Source organism: Eriocheir sinensis, unplaced genomic scaffold, assembly GCF_024679095.1.
Source record: "Eriocheir sinensis breed Jianghai 21 unplaced genomic scaffold, ASM2467909v1 Scaffold783, whole genome shotgun sequence".
In the NCBI taxonomy this organism is placed as follows: Eukaryota; Metazoa; Arthropoda; class Malacostraca; order Decapoda; family Varunidae; genus Eriocheir; species Eriocheir sinensis.
This window is the reverse complement of record NW_026112146.1, coordinates 137,611-154,624: the sequence shown is the minus strand read 5'-3', so window position 1 is coordinate 154,624 and position 17,014 is coordinate 137,611. Positions and strand designations below refer to the sequence as shown.

The following is a 17,014-nucleotide window of genomic DNA, read 5'->3' as shown; positions in this document are numbered from 1 at the left end:
CCAAGTCCCTTATGCAAGAGTAAGCAGCTTCTTCATTCCTTCATCCCCTTGCAGCAGTACACAGGCTTTGAGTCAATGCTGTGTGATGCTGTTGCTCTCATGTGCCCAGCGATATCAAACAGTAAGAAAACGTCACTAGCTCTGAAGCCACGATTGTTGGGACCATTCGGCGGCCCTCACTGACACTCCTTCCTCCTCCCTCCTCACAGCCCGTGGCTGCTGGCAGTGGCATCCTGCAGGTCAAGTGTTACCTGAATGGCGCCAAGGTGTCCTGTGTGGTGAGGATCAAGACCCTGATGAGCAAGGCTGGGGTGACCTTCTCTGTGCTGGGAGGCTGGGCATGGGAGAGAGAGAGAGAGAGAGAGAGAGAGAGAGAGAGAGAGAGAGAGAGAGAGTGTGTGTGTGTGTGTGTGTGTGTGTGTGTGTGTGTGTGTGGATGAATGTAAAGTCTCAGTTGAGTGTTCCTGATAGCAGACTAGCTCCATGGGTTGAGGCCAAAGGTCAAGTGATCCTTTCAGGTACCTGCAAATCATACTTAATTTCTTCCTAAACAAGAGCAAAGTGTTAAACCTGGCCCACATAATTTTGTTAATTATTATTATTATTATTATTATTATTATTATTATTATTATTATTATTATTATTATTATTATTATTATTATTATTATTATGAAAAAATGGGATTGCAGCACTTATGAGCCTCCATCGGCACACTTGTATTCATATTAGCTAATACAACACCCAAAAGGAACTCCTACAAACACTGATAAACATTTACTAGGTTTATGACAGACAAATATGAGAAGATTTCTGTACTGTTTCTTAACATCCATTAGTTGTGAACAGCATGCAAATAATATTTTCCACCACGGACAAGTGTCCACTTTTCCAGTCAGTCCCTGTCTGTCACGCTGCCAAACACTGAGGACCACACGGAGGCTGAGAAGTCTGTGTCTGGCAGGCTTTCCAGGGTGTCAGGACAATCAGCAGGGTTGTTGTGGGGGTGTTGTGGTGTCACATTGTCACTCATATATTAAAACATTTTGTTAACCAAGTTCACATATTTGACAAGGCTTTCATAGGAGTTGTGGGCATTTCCAGGGGTAGTGTTATGACTGGTAGTAGTTTCATCCTTCTTCTGTACCTTGAACTTTAAAAACACTCATTAGAACCTGACTGATTCCCTCTTTGACCTTTAGAAATAGCTGATGTGAGGAGCAAAAGTGTCTTATAATACCGAGCACAATGAGATGGCTTGGTGCTCACAGGAGGTGGATCTACGGCATCATGCCTTGGATACATTGCTTGTGGAGCACTGGGCTAGGATTCCCCTGACGTGCCCTGCTGCTGGGATGTTAAGAATTAGACGAGGCTTGACACACCCATTGTTGGCTGTGGTGTAGTACTTGCTGCTCTTTAGGTTCAGGTACAGGACGAATTGAAGGTCTGCTATAGCACATGCCCCAAACTGTACCTTAGCACCTCACCCAGCGGACAAAGGAGTTACTGGTACAAGGCTGAAGCAGGAATACCTGCCTCTGAACACAGTCTTTAGTGGTGTCTTCCATGCCATATTGCCTCCCCCAACTTCTGAGTCAGAGAAGCGCAGGAGCCCTAGGCTTGGAGTTTTGTATCATTTCCTCAGCCTGCGGGTGTCCCACAAAGCCCAAGGCTCTAAGGCTGTGCTCCTTGGTGACCTTCAAAGAACCACTCCCAAAAAGTTAAGTTCTGTCCTGACAGAGGCTCCTTGCAGAACCATGACCATGACATGTTAGTGAAATCTTGTACTTGAGGACTCCTGAATGCCTTTCCAGCTAAGAACTTTAGGTTGTCTTCTGTCAAGCCTCTTCCTGTGGCAGATTGGAATTTGGCATCAAACACGTCCAAAACCTGTGGCCATGGAACCTTCTGAGGCAGTGTGTGCGCCCTTGCTTGGCAAATGCATCATCCCAGCAGACTGTGGGCCAAGCATGAGGCTCCTGGCTGCCATGAACACTGCAGGCAGTGACACACTTGGAACACCACCTCACCAACACTGAACTGTGCCTGGAAGAGTAGGGAAAACTTGTCATCCAGAACTGAGTCCTTCTTCTCAGCTCTCTTTATTTTCATGTCTCGGAAACTAAGGGAGAGCTGCCTTGAGCCCTGGTGATGCTCCATGCTGCCAGTATTGTTGAGAATTTCCCCTGACATCTCAGCTTTGCTCATTGTTGAGGAGAGCATTGGCCGGGGCCTCACTCATGATGGGCAGCCTCACCTGAGGTGGGTCGTGGTCACTTGCCACCCACCACTAGACGCACACTTGATGAGAATCTGGTGTTTGGCTTCATGATGTGATGTTTGTTCAGTACTGGAGAGCAAAGGACTCACTCCTGTTCTTGACACAACGGCCTGAGCTAATCTGATGTTTCTTGGGGCGGCGAGGCAGGATGTGTGTGTGTGTGTGTGTGTGTGTGTGTGTGTGTGTGTGTGTGTGTGTGTGTGTATTTACCTAGTTTTGTGTGTGTGAGAGAGAGAGAGAGAGAGAGAGAGAGAGAGAGAGAGAGAGAGAGAGAGAGAGAGAGAGAGAGAGAGAGAATATCCCATATCATAGTTTATACTTTTTTAGTTAATTTTTTTTCAGATTAATCTCTTATATATATATATATATATATATATATATATATATATATATATATAGAGAGAGAGAGAGAGAGAGAGAGAGAGAGAGAGAGAGAGAGAGAGAGAGAGAGAGAGAGAGAGAGAGAGAGAGAGAGAGAGAGAGAGAGATATATTTTTTTTTTGTGAGATTGCTATTAAAGCAGCGTAGTGTCCACAGGTATTAAACTTGCCCCTTCCTGGCCATTTATTTATCAGTGGTATTTGCTGGAAATCACCTCCATTCTTTTTTCCATAGGTCAGGTCGTGGGCAAGGTCTGTGGCCGTGAGCTGACCACCAAGATGCTGCTGCCCACGGTGCCGGCCATGGCCAAGGGCAGGGTGGCCAAGACTACAGATGATGGGCCACTCCTAGACAAAGAGTAAGAGGGAGCATGAAGGGCTGCAAGGGTTTGGTCAGGATGGAAGGCGAGGGAGAGAGAGAGTGAAGGGAAGGGAAGGACAGCTTAGGGAAGACTAACACAGGAAGATCAAAGAGAAGGATAACATGTGTGTGTGTGTGTGTGTGTGTGTGTGTGTGTGTGTGTGTGTGTGTGTGTGTGTGTGTGTGTATTTACCTAGTTGTAGTTTTACAGGCCTGGGCTTTACACTCGTGTGGTCCCGTCTCCGTATCTACATTTATCCAACTTTTCCTTAAAGCTTTGCACACTCCTCGCCAATACTACATCTTCACTTAGTCTGTTCCAAAGCTCTATATTTCTTTGCAGGAAGCTATATTTCTTTGTGTCTCTCAAGCATCTTCCCTTCCTCAATTTTTTGCTGTCCTCTTGTGTTCCTGGCGGTAATTTCCTCTTTTAGTAGTAACTCCTCGTTGTCTACTTCTTCCATTTTGCTCAATAATTTGTAGGTTTGTATTAGGTCTCCCCTTTCTCTTCTTTGTTCTAGTGTTGGTAGGTCCATTTCCTTTAGTCTTTCCTCATGTGTCAATCCCTCCAGCTCTGGAACCATTTTTGTATTCTTTCTAGTTTCTTTATGTGTTTCTTCTTATGAGGAGACCACACTGCCTCCGCAATTCCAACTTTGGTCTGGTCATGGTGGTAATTAACTTTCTCATCATATCCATGTAGTGGAATGCTGTTCCTATATTTCTCACCATGTTATACGTATCACCGAATATCCGATTAACATGACTCTCTGGCTGTTTGTTATCTTGCATTGTTACTCCCAGATTTCTCTCCTCGTGTACTTTCTTTAATGTTTCACCATCTTCCATTTTATATGTCCATTTTGGTCTTCCTTCACTTTTTCCCATTTCCATAACATGACATTTTTTTCACATTTAATTTCATCTCCCATTCCATAGTCCACTTCCAAATCTTGTTTAGGTCTTCTTGCAGAATTACAGTCTTTATTGTTTCTTACATGTGTGTGGGTGTGGGTGTGGATGTGGGTGTGTGTGTGTGTGTGTGTGTGTGTGTGTGTGTGTGTGTGTGTGTAATTCACCTCTTGGTCTGCTGCGGGTCTCTCTCGAGACAGCCAGCCGTTCCCCTACGGAGGAACACAGAGCTCATGGTACTGATCTTTGGGTAGGACTGAGACCACTCACACACAACACACCGCGACAACGAGGTCACAACTCCTTGCCTGACGTCGCGTACCTACTCACTGCTGGGTGAACAGGGGCTACACGTGAAAGAAGATAAACCCAACTTATCTTCACCCGGCCGGGGAATTGAACCCCGGTCCTTCTGGTTGTGAGCCAGACGCTCTACCCCTGAGCTACTGGGCCGTGTGTGTGTGTGTGTGTGTGTGTGTGTGTGTGTGTGTGTGTGTGTGTGTGTGTGTGTGTGTGTGTGTGTGTATTTACCTAGTTGTGACACAGGAAAAGAGCTACCCTCGCGCTGTCCCATCTCCATATCCTCTTATCCAACTTTTTCTTAAAATCATGAATGTTTCTTGCACAAACCACCTCCTCCTCCAGTCCATTCCACAGCTCAATGCTTCTGTTTGGGAAGCTAAACTTTTTCACATCTCGCCTACACGTGGTCGCCCTCAACTCTCCATGTTCTCTCGTTTCTCTGCCCACACACACAGGTCCTCTCTGTCCAGATTCTCCACCCCACTCGCCACCCTGTACACCGCTATCAGGTCTCCTCTCTCTCTCTCTTCTTCTCTCCAGGGTTGTGAGCCCCATGCTATTGAGTCTCTCCTCGTAAGTCCGATCCCTAAGTTCCGGTACTACCTTAGTTGCCACTCTCTGCACTCTTTCCAGCTTTCTTATGTTCTTCTTTTCATGAGGAGACCAGACCACTGCTGCATACTCCAACCTTGGCCTTATCATTGTAACTATTATTTTCTTCATCATCTCCTCGTCCAAAATACACAAATGCTGTCCTTATGTTATCCTGTTGATGTGTTTGTCCGGTGACATGTTCTCTGAGACAGTCACTCCCAAATCTTTTTCTTCCATTCCTCTGCATATTATCTCACCTCCCATCTTATAATTGTATTCACATCTTCTACCACTCCTACCAAACTCTTTTTTTTTACATATCCCAAGGTTTTTCTATCTGACATGTACCACTCCACTCCCATATTTTGTCCAGTTACCACTGCAATTCCTCACAGTCCTTCACATCATTGACTCTGTCTCAACAGCTTTGCATCATCTGCAAACAAACTCACATAGCTGGTCACTCCTCCACCATATCATTTATATAAACAGCAAACATTATTGGCGCCAGCACTGAACCTTAGGGACCCCACCTCACTGGGCACCAGTTGGAAACCTTGTCCTTGATTATTGTCCTCATTTCCCTGTTAGTTAGAAATGTGTGTGTGTGTGTGTATGTGTGTGTGTGTGTAATTCACCATAATCTCATCACACAATAGACTCAGGATTGTCCGTCACTACCTTCCCCGAGAAGGCATGAAGCTCATAAGTGACAGATCTCTGCATAGAGTTTAGAGCCCCCCCTGGGGAGGAAGGGCACAGCCCCCGTTGATACGTGATACCCATTCAGTGGTGGGTGTAGAGGAGACTCAGGTTAGGGGAGGCTGCCCATGGTGCCCACTCTGGCCAGGACTTGGCCCTGAGAGAGCCCTGAGCTGGTCAGCCAGTCTGTGGGCAGTGCTGAGCCTTACTCCCCCAGCCTCGTGGCTCAAGAGGCAGGAAATGGAGAATTCTGGACTAGTTTCATATACATTAAAAAGTGGTTATGCTACTAAGTATCTCTGTAGTATCTTGTACAGGGAAGGTGTCCTTAGTTTTCAAGGCATTACAATAAAACTCAACATCAGCTGTTTGCCTTAGTAACAACAAGGAAGAATGGTTTTGCTGCATGTGATGAACCTGTAAATATTCCCACAAGCAGTGTATGGCATGACAAATAGCATTGACCAATTCCCTGCCCGGCTGACAAGACTATGCTTGGTTTCTCTCCTCACAGGCGGCGGGGAAGAGGATGGTTAAGACACCTTGTGCATGTTAATACTCTCTCATACTTGTGCTAAGGCCTAACACTGTGTGGCCAACACTCTCAGCAGGGGCTTTGTCTTGTGATGTATGTTGTTCATTTTGTATTTTATTCTTTGTAGCTGTGTGAACTGCCTTAAAGTGAGTATTTATGCTCACTTTCATGACAAGAAAAATGTTTTATGTTGCTGGCTGCCACAGGCTCTATACAATCATGAGTTGTTCATCAATCCACAGGAATATTTTATTGGCTTTACATTTTACATTATAGTTTGCTGGAATGTTCTCTCCTGCCTGGTGCTCAGCCTTCATCATTTCAGAGGCTGACTGATTGAGGGAAGGAAGTGGGTACTGAATTCAGTACTGTTTGCTGTTGACACGGTGCTCATTGCAGAAAATGAAAGTGACCATACAAAACTTGGTCACTGTTTTGACAGTGTCTGTAACAAGAGCAAGAGAAAGCTGAAAGTAAATGTCAACAAAAGTAAAAGTGATGGTTTCTGAAAAGTGAGGTTGTAGATTTTGTATGCCCATAGAGTGGAATTGAATGTGAAAAGAATGCAAAATAATTTTGAATTTTGAAGAACACAAAGACACAAAGAAAGAACAAACAACAGCAGACCTGTTGGTCCTTACGAGGCTGTTTGTGACAAGCTACACTAACTATCTAATCAAAGGTGGAAGATGAAGGACAGCAAAGGCGAAGGCTCTCCCCACCCCCATTCCCTCCAGCCAAACCTGGCAGGAATGAAAGAACCATGCAGCATGGAAAACTGTATGGAAATTATGTAGAAAGAGGAAAGAATCACCATTACTGCTACCACTAACTCAAGGATAAAAGCGGACAAGGACACCAGTATTCGAAATAACTTTAACGTTATTACGACAATGGAGTAATATCTTAGTTGTGGTTGATTCAAAACACTTTGTCTAATCTATTATTGAAGGCCATAACTGTTGTACTATCAACGACATCACAGGGTAGAGAGTTCTAACCTTAACAACTCGATTGAAGAAGAAGTTTAGCTTCGTGTGACGAGAATCTTACCACTATCTTCAAATTGTGATTTCTTCTTGTTCTATTTTGATCGATCAACTGTAAAGTAATCTTCCGCATTAAATGGTGAAGGTCAATGAGTTTAAGTACTTGATCAGTTATGTGTAAGCATGGTGGTACGGAGGGAGAGATCAGAGAACGGGCATTGCAAGGACGAAGGGTGGGGGGGTCGTTGGGAGGCCTCAGGAATGGCAGACGTGTGAGGCTGGAGGTCAAGAGGGATTTGAGAAATAACTAACCTCACATATGAAACGTGGGCCTGGAATGAAAGTCAGAGATCTAGAGTGCAGGCAGTAGAAATGAGGACTTATTTGGAGGAGTGCTTTCAGGTGTGAGTATTAGATTGAATGAGTAATGAAAGGTGTATTGAGTTGTTTTGGAATGTGTCACAGGGTGAAGGGAAGAAGTGTGGGAGGGTGGAAGAAATGAAGTGACAGACCTAGGGTGGTTTCTGCTGAATGGAGGACAGGTGTATGTGAGTGAGAGAGATAGAGTGAGGGGATGTTAGGAGGACGACCTCTGTGAAATGGAGGGATAGGGTAAAAGAAAGTACGTTAGGAAGAGGGGGAATATTCCTTTGAGAAAACTTTGATAGGAGTGTCTGGATAGAGAAAAGGTGGAAGCTTTTTCTGCCGTCGCCATCCTGCTGGGGAGCTCCATGGAGCAGGCGTCGATGAAAATGATGATGATGACTGAGAGGGGTATCTTGATGTGTCTTGAGAGCTTGGATAACAGTGACTGAGGGAGAGATTTCTAGAATCAAATAAATATATACCCATTACTTTTTTTAGTTAGTGTGTGTGTGTGTGTACTCCCTCAGGACTTCTCTAAATTGCAGAGTTCGTGCCCTACTCAGCGCCACATCGTAACAAGGCCACTACGGGAGAAGTAGAAGTCACTGCACCGGCTCCACCTTCGGCTACGAGTTCTCGGACGAACTGCTCTACAGGGTTTGTCGGTCTTCACATCACAGTAACCAGCTGGGGAAGAAGTATCTAGTAGTCCTGCGGAGTGCCGACGGTCAGTGTTGACAGTCGCCCATGAGAGTCCCCTGGCAGGACATCTCTCCCATCGGAAGACTGCATGAAGATTGGAGAGCACTTTTACTGGCCAGGTATGTGGTCTGATATACGAACCTTCTGTAGGTCTTGTGACAAGTGCCAGCGTATGTCTGTTAAGGGACGCCTTAGGCCGGTCCCTCTTAAACAGCTTCCCATAATTACTGAACCGTTTGCTAGAGTAGCAGTTGATATTGTTGGCCCATTGTCTCCTCCCACATCAGAAGGACACCGTTACATCCTTACCTTGATTGATTTTTTCTACCGGTTTCCCTGAGGCTGTTCCCCTTAAGGAAATCACTTCCATCTCTACTGCCGAAGCCTTGTTGACCATATTTTCCAGAGTGGGTATTCCCCGTGAGATCCTGTCTGATCGGGGCACACAGTTCACGTCTCAAATGATGGCCGAACTGCACAGGCTTCTTGGAGTGAAGCCGCTCTTCACTACCCCTTACCATCCGAGTGGGAATGGAAGAATAGAACGTTTCCACTCTACCTGAAGTCCTCCTCCGGAAGCTGTGCCCTGACAAACCGCGTGAGTGGCACCGCTATTTACCGGCCGTCCTTTTTGCACTACGGGAGATGCCTAGTGACTGAACAGGATTCTCTGCATTTAAAATTTCGTATGGAAGGGCGGTAAGGGGGGCAGTTTTAGTTTTACGGGATCTATGAGAAGACAGTAAGCTTTCATAGGATGAAAGGTCTTGCTTCCAGTATGTCATCGATTTGAAGGACAAGCTGGCCGACTGTTCCAAGATCGCTGCCCAAAATTCCACCATTAGTGCCACCTGATACAAGACCTACTTGATTTGAACTCGCAAGATCGTCAGTTCAAGCCTGGTGATGAAGTTATTGTCCTTCTCCCTGACACTTCCAGTAAGCTATTAATGGCTTGGAGTGGCCCTTACAAGGTTCTAGAGCGTAAAAACAGGGTGAATTATCTGATCGATGAGAAGGGTAAAGAAAAGTTGTATCATGCTAACCTCTTGAAGCTGTATCACAGACGCGCCCACATAAACCAAGCTACTATCCTAGATGAGCCTTCCATCCCTAGTGACGGACAAGATATCTGTGAAATAGCCTTCTCTCCGTCCCAAGGTGACTGTCTTGACCCGGCCGAGGACTTTCCGATAACCCCAGATGGCCGTGCAGACGGCGACGTCTCTGATCCCTTGCCTGCAGTAGGAGAACAACTCATTCCTGATCAGCAGAACGATCTCCTCTACCTCACGGACAAATTTAGCGATGTCTTATCAGAAATTCCGGGCTGTACCTCCACTATCGAGCACGACGTCAACCTTTGCTCCTCCGAGCGAATCAAGCCTAAACTCTATCCCATTCCTTTACATATCAGGCCTTTCTTCCAACAGGAAGTGGAACAACTTATTAGTCAGGGAATCATCAAGCCCTCAAGGTCACCTCATTGTTCCCCGGTCGTTATGGTAAAGAAGACTTCTGGCAGCTACCGCCTTGCCGTGGACTACAGGGTATTGAATTCCATGACTATATTTGACGCGGAGCCAATCAACACCATCACGGAGAACCTTCACAAGTTGTACGGTAGTAAGTACTTCTCTGAACTAGACTTAACTAAAGCCTATTACCAGGTACCTCTGACGGACCGAGCCATGGCACTGACGGCCTTCCCTACACACTTGGGACTAATGGAGTTCTGTCGCCCCTTTGACCTCGTCACAGCATGTGCAACCTACATTAGGCTCATGCGAATCGTCCTCGCCGGTTTGGAGGAGTCACCTTCACTTCGACAACATCTTCATATCAGGTTCAACTTGGGAACACACCTGGACGCCCTCCACGCTGTCCTCCTCCGTCTCAGACAACATGGACTGACGGCCTGACCTTCAAAATGCCGATTCGCTTACATCCATCCAATATCTAGGCTTCATTGTGGACGGTAACACACTACGGCCCCAGGAAAGTAAAGCATCTGCCATATCTTCAGTCACACCTCCTACAACTAAAAAGTTGCTTGCCCTTTCTAGGCATGATCTCCTTTTACCGAGTCTTCATACCTCAGGCACCTCCCACACCAGTGGACTCTCCGACCTCCTGCGGAAAGAGAACCCTGAACCACTGGTATGGTCAGATGAGCTGCGGACCTGTTTCGAACAACTCAAGTCAGCACTGCACTCTCAGCCAGTCCTCGTTGCCTGACCTGTCACGTCCCTTCGTTTTACGGACCGATGCATCAAATCAATGTTTGGGCGCTGTGTTGTTGCAGTACGTGCAGGATTACCAGCACCCAGTAGCTTACGCTAGCAGGAAGCTCCTAGACAGAGAACGCAGGTACGCTACAATTGAAAAGGAATGCTTAGCCGTCATCTTTGGGATTAAGCATTTTGACTACTATCTGCGGGGCAAGGAGTTAGTGCTTGAAGTTGACCATAAACCTCTCGTCTACTTGACCCACTTCAAGGGGAATAATGATCGTCTCCTTAGATGGGCACTTTGTCTTCAAGGGTATCGATTCAGGGTTGTACACATTCCTGGGAAGGATAATATTGGAGCAGATTTCTTAAGCAGATGTTAGTTATTGTGGGATGCTACATAAATCAATGGGTTTCTTTTACTGTTGAATCTCTTGGTTTGGTTCTATGGTTTCTCTTATGTCGGTTTGGTTTAGGTATTATTCATTCATATGAGCTAGGCTATATTTGTCTTCCGATTTCTAGCTCGATACTCTGTATCGAGTCTTGTCGGCGGAAATGTGGGAAGACCACTATTAACTCCTCAACTCCAACATAGCCCCGGAACACCTCACTCGACCTACACTCATCCCGAGCGAGGCTTCACACTACCCGCAGCGGAACGCCTCGAACGCCCTGCCCGAGCTCCACCGGCGCGAGTGGGGGGGCCCTGACGTCAGCAGCCGATGCAACCTCGGACGTTGGTGCGCTGAGGACGGGAGACGACTCCAGGACTCGGTCGAGCCAGCCTGCCAGGCACTGGCTCCCCTTCACCACCCAACGAGTCCTCCACCTGACGAGGCTGCCGCGTTACGCCCGGCCCGGCACTGCCCTCCATCACTCAGCCGTAGCACTGCCGCGGTCTACCTGGGAAGACACTGTTGGCCCCGAGACCAAATACCCGGGCCGCCCTTGCTGGCCTTACCACGCCGGCCTGCCTACCTGTCTTCCGTGGGCTGTATGAGCGGCCTCACCACGCCGGCCGTCCTACCTGTCTCCCGTGGGCTGTGTGAGCGGCCTTACCACACCGGCCGTCCTACCTGTCTCCCGTGGGCTGTGCGAGCTGAAGTGCATATTAAAGACGGAGTTAACATCTTGCGTATCGCTTCTCCTGACTACACTGTGAAAGGGGGGGGGAGCAAAACACCTGGCTCAGAAGGAAAACTGTTAGCCCGGAACAGCCTTGGGCCCCTGCACTTTCGTTACCTTCACAGTGTGTGTGTGTGTAATTCACCATGATATCATCACACAATAGACTCAGGATTGTCCGTCACTACCTTCCCCGAGAAGGCATGAAGCTCATAAGTGACAGATCTCTGCATAGAGTTTAGAGCCCCCCCTGGGGAGGAAGGGCACAGCCCCCGTTGATACGTGATACCCATTCAGTGGTGGGTGTAGAGGAGACTCAGGTTAGGGGAGGCTGCCCATGGTGCCCACTCTGGCCAGGACTCGGCCCTGGAGAGAGCCCTGGAGCTGGTCAGCCAGTCTGTGGGCAGTGCTGAGCCTTACTCCCCCAGCCTCGTGGCTCAAGAGGCAGGAAATGGAGAATTCTGGACTAGTTTCATATACATTAAAAAGTGGTTATGCTACTAAGTATCTCTGTAGTATCTTGTACAGGGAAGGTGTCCTTAGTTTTCAAGGCATTACAATAAAACAAAACATCAGCTGTTTGCCTTAGTAACAACAAGGAAGAATGGTTTTGCTGCATGTGATGAACCTGTAAATATTCCCACAAGCAGTGTATGGCATGACAAATAGCATTGACCAATTCCCTGCCCGGCTGACAAGACTCATGCTTGGTTTCTCTCCTCACAGGCGGCGGGGAAGAGGATGGTTAAGACACCTTGTGCATGTTAATACTCTCTCATACTTGTGCCAAGGCCTAACACTGTGTGGCCAACACTCTCAGCAGGGGCTTTGTCTTGTGATGTATGTTGTTCATTTTGTATTTTATTCTTTGTAGCTGTGTGAACTGCCTTAAAGTGAGTATTTATGCTCACTTTCATGACAAGAAAATGTTTTATGTTGCTGGCTGCCACAGGCTCTATACAATCATGAGTTGTTCATCAATCCACAGGAATATTTTATTGGCTTTACATTTTTTACATTATAGTTTGCTGGAATGTTCTCTTCCCTGCCTGGTGCTCAGCCTTCATCATTTCAGAGGCTGACTGATTGAGGGAAGGAAGTGGGTACTGAATTCAGTACTGTTTGCTGTTGACACGGTGCTCATTGCAGAAAATGAAAGTGACCTACAAAACTTGGTCACTGTTTTGACAGTGTCTGTAACAAGAGCAAGAGAAAGCTGAAAGTAAATGTCAACAAAAGTTAAGTGATGGTTTCTGAAAAGTGAGGTTGTAGATTTTGTATGCCCATATAGAGTGGAATTGAATGTGAAAAGAATGCAAAATAATTTTGAATTTTGAAGAACACAAAGACACAAAGGAAGAACAAACAACAGCAGACCTGCTGGTCCTTACGAGGCTGTTTGTGACAAGCTACACTAACTATCTAATCAAAGGTGGAAGATGAAGGACAGCAAAGGCGAAGGCTCTTCCCCACCCCCCCATTCCCTCCAGCCCAACCGGGCCGGTAATGAAAAAGAAACCTGCAGCATGGAAAAACTGCATGGAAATTATGTAGGAAAGAGGAAAGAACTACCATTACTGCTACCACTAACCGGGCGATAAAAGCGGACAAGGACACCAGTATTCGAAATAACTTAACGTTATTACGACAATGAGTAATATCTTAGTTTCTGGTTGGATTCAAAACACTTGTCTAATCTATTATTGAAGGCCATAACTGTTGTACTATCAACGACATCACAGGGTAGAGAGTTCCAACCTTAACAACTCGATTGAAGAAGTGTTTAGCTTCGTGTGACGAGAATCTTTTACCACTTATCTTCAAATTGTGATTTCTTCTTGTTCTATTTTGATCGATCAACTGTAAAGTAATCTTCCGCATTAAATGATGAAGGTCAATGAGTTTAAGTACCTTGGATCAGTTATGTGCAAGCATGGTGGTACGGAGGGAGAGATAAGAGAAAGGGCATTGCAAGGAAGAAGGGTGGTAGGGTCTTTGGGACGAATCATGAATGGCAGAAGTGTGAGCATGGAGGTAAAGAGGGATTTGAGAGATACAATAATAGTACCAACCCTCACATATGAAACGTGGGCCTGGAATGAAAGTCAGAGATCTAGAGTGCAGGCAGTGGAAATGACTTATTTGAGGAGTGCTTGTGGTATGAGTAGATTGGATGGAATGAGTAATGAAAGTGTGTACGAGCGTTTTGGAATGTGTCACAGGGGTGAAGGGAAGAAGTGTGGAGTGGTGGAAGAAGTGAAGCGACAGACCTTAAAGTGGTTTGGCCACATGGAGCGAATGGAGGAGAGTAAGATGACCAGAAGGGTGTATGTGAGTGAGATAGAGGGAGGGAATGCTGGAGGACGACCTCCTGTGAAATGGAGTGATAGGGTGCAAGAGTACGTTAGGAAGAGGGGGGGAATATCTTTGAGAAACTTTGAGCAGGCAAGGAGGGAGTGTCTGGATAGAGAAAGGTGGAAGCTCTTCTGCCGTCGCCATCCCCTGCTGGGAGCTCCATGGAGCAGGCGTCGATGAAATGATGATGATGACTGAGAGGGGTATTTTGATGTGTCTTGAGAGCTTGGATAACAGTGACTGAGGGAGAGATTTCAGAATCAAATAAATATATACCCATTACTTTTTTTTTAGTGTGTGTGTGTGTGTGTGTGTGTGTGTGTGTGTGTGTGTGTGTGTGTGTGTTGCAGTTATTGCTGTATATAAGGTAAGTGTTGCAGCAGGCTTATTGTAATGGACTGTTTTTGTTGGTATTTATTTTTTCCCTTGAGCTGCTTCCTCTACTGTAAAAAAAGAAAAATTGTGACAAACAGCAATTAGATACAAAACTCACTTGCTTACCGTACCTTTCTGCCTTTCCTCAGGGACCTGGACACACTGTTCTGCGGCACCAGCAGCAGCAGCCTGCACATCCATGGCCTGCAGGAGGAGGACGAGGGGACGTACAGGTGCTGGGCGGAGAACAGGGACCTGGACACACTGTTCTGCGGCACCAGCAGCAGCAGCCTGCACATCCATGGCCTGCAGGAGGAGGACGAGGGGACGTACAGGTGCCGGGCGGAGAACAGGGAGGACTCGCTCGACGCCGTGGCCCACATACAGGTCCAAGGTGAGACAAAACTATGACATATATATTTTTTTACAGCAATGAAAGCGTTCAAAGGCAAAAAAACAATGAAAACAATAAAGCACTGCTCCTATAAAGAAAAAAATGAGAGGTTAATATTGGGTGTAGAGGTCATAGGCAGGAGGAAATACAGACACATGATGGCTGTTCCAGAGTTTACCAGTGAAAGGGATGAAAGAATGAAGATGCTGGTTAACTCTTGTGCTTTGTGTGAATAAAGTTTGGCATGGTAAAAATCTTAGTGATTGTGAATTATATGTTTGTCATAGGAGATGAAGTCGTGAAATGGATGGTCAAGATATGTGAAGTAGCATGGGGGGGGGGCAGCAGACTGGACGAAAGCCATCACTGTCCCAGTTTACAAGGCGAAGGGCAGGAGAGGGGAATGTGGGAGCTATAGAGGTATAGGTCTCCTGAGTATACCCGGAAAGGTATATGGAAAAATCATAATAGAGAGGGTGCAAAGACTTACAGAAGAGAAAATCAGTGAAGAACAAGGAGGCTTCAGGAAGGGAAGGGGATGTGTGGATCAGATATTTGCCTTCAGGATGGAAGTAGAAAAAATAATAGTAAAAGGAAAGAAACTATACGCTGCCTTCATGAATATGGAAAAAGCTAGAGCTAATACAGTCTCTCTATATGATGATGCATCTGCATGTGTCAAAATTACTGGAGAAACAAGTGAACATTTTGAGATAAAAGTGGGCTTAAGACAAGGGTGCGTCATGTCACCAGGGTTATTCAACATTTATATGGATGGTGTCATTAGAGAAATGAAGGGCAAAGTTGGAGAAGATGGAGTAAGACTGTTCGATGAGGGAAGGAAGTGGGTACTGAATTCGATACTGTTTGCTGATGACACGGTGCTCATTGCAGAAAATGAAAGTGACCTACAAAATTTGGTCAGTGTTTTTGATAGTGTCTGTAACAGGAGAAAGCTGAAAGTAAATGTCAACAGAAGTGAAGTGATGGTTTGTGAGCGAAATAGAAGTGAGGTTGTAGATTTTGTATGCCCATATAGAGTGAGAATTTAATGTGAAAAAGAATGCAAAATAATTTTGAATGGTGAAGAAATGGAGGAGGTCAATGAGTTTAAGTATCTTGGATCAGTTATGTGTAAGCATGGTGGTATGGAGGGAGAGATAAGAGAAAGGGCATTGCAAGGAAGAAGGGTGGTAGGGTCTTTGGGACGAATCATGAATGGCAGAAGTGTGAGCATGGAGGTAAAGAGGGATTTGAGAAATACAATAATAGTACCAACCCTCACGTATGCAAGTGAAACGTGGGCCTGGAATGAAAGTCAGAGGTCTAGAGTGCAGGCAGTGGAAATGAGTTATTTGAGGAGTGCTTGTGGTGTGAGTAGAATGGATGGAATGAGTAATGAAAGTGTGTAGGAGCATTTTGGAATGTGTCACAGGGGTGAAGGGAAGAAGTGTGGAGTGGTGGAAGAAGTGAAGCGACAGACTTTAAAGTGGTTTGGCCACATGGAGCGAATGGAGGAGAGTAAGATGACCAGAAGGGTGTATGTGAGTGAGATAGAGGGAGGGAATGCTGGAGGACGACCTTCAGTGAAATGGAGGGATAGGGTGCAAGAGTACGTTTGGGAGAGTGGGGCAAAATCTTTGAGAAACTTTGAGCAGGCAAGGAGGAGTGTCTGGATAGAGAAAGATGGAAGCTCTTCTGCCATGGCCATCCCCTGCTGGGAGCTCCTAGGAGCAGGCATCCAGGAAATGATGATCATATGTTTGTCTCCGTTACTAGTATTGAAAATGGTATAAGAAAGACTATTCATATCTTTGTGGTTTGAGTATATAAAGTTTGGCATTGTGAAAGGTTAGCATTTGCCAGTTATCGTTAAGTTAGGTTAGGTTAGATGTTTGTCTCAGTACTAAAGTGTTTTCAGTGATATAACAAAGACTGCATATTTTTTTGTGATTTGTGTGGATAAATTTTGCCATTGTAAAAATCTTAAGTGTTTGTCAATCATTAAGTTCCTCTCAGTTACTAGAGTGGTAAAAATGTTGAAAATGGAATAACAAAGACTAGCAATATTTTTGCGGTTTGAGTATAAAGTTTGGCATAGTAAAAATCTTAGTGTTCTTCAGTCATCATGTTTCTCTCAGTTACTAAAGCTTGAAAATTGTGTGACAGTTGCTCCGAGGTTTCTGAGGCAGCCGGCCAACGCTCTCGCCTATGAGAAGGAGAACGTGGAGCTGGAGTGCAGCGTGTACGGCCAGCCAGAGCCCTCGCTCCACTGGCTCAAGAACGGCGAGCTGCTGGTGGAGACGGAATACCTTCAGGTGAGCCGGACTTCTGTGGCGGTGTGGAAATTTATCGCTGTTACAGGTTTAAAAGGACAGAGATATGTAGATTCATAAGATAGATAGA

General features: G+C 45.9%; 1 protein-coding gene and 1 pseudogene across 4 annotated transcripts; one reads left to right on the top strand and one right to left on the bottom strand.

Annotated features, from left to right (window-relative positions):
* Positions 1 to 691: 691 nt before the first annotated feature.
* Positions 692 to 2,330, bottom strand: LOC126994388 (signal transducer and activator of transcription 5A-like; annotated as a pseudogene).
* Positions 2,331 to 2,854: 524 nt separating this feature from the next.
* LOC126994382 (neogenin-like) lies at positions 2,855 to 17,014 on the top strand. 4 transcript variants are annotated; one of them, XM_050853696.1, is made up of 4 exons: positions 2,855 to 3,020; positions 14,364 to 14,447; positions 14,550 to 14,608; positions 16,778 to 17,014. In XM_050853696.1, the coding sequence occupies exons 1-4, from the start codon at positions 2,941 to 2,943 to the stop codon at positions 17,002 to 17,004; spliced, it is 450 nt and encodes a 149-aa protein (XP_050709653.1). In that variant the 5' UTR covers positions 2,855 to 2,940; the 3' UTR covers positions 17,005 to 17,014. The 4 variants fall into 4 exon arrangements, with proteins under 4 accessions (XP_050709653.1, XP_050709650.1, XP_050709651.1 ...); XM_050853693.1 differs by lacking the exon at positions 14,364 to 14,447 and adding an exon at positions 12,211 to 12,324 and having other exon boundaries at positions 2,867 to 3,020; positions 14,466 to 14,608; XM_050853694.1 differs by having other exon boundaries at positions 2,872 to 3,020; positions 14,364 to 14,608.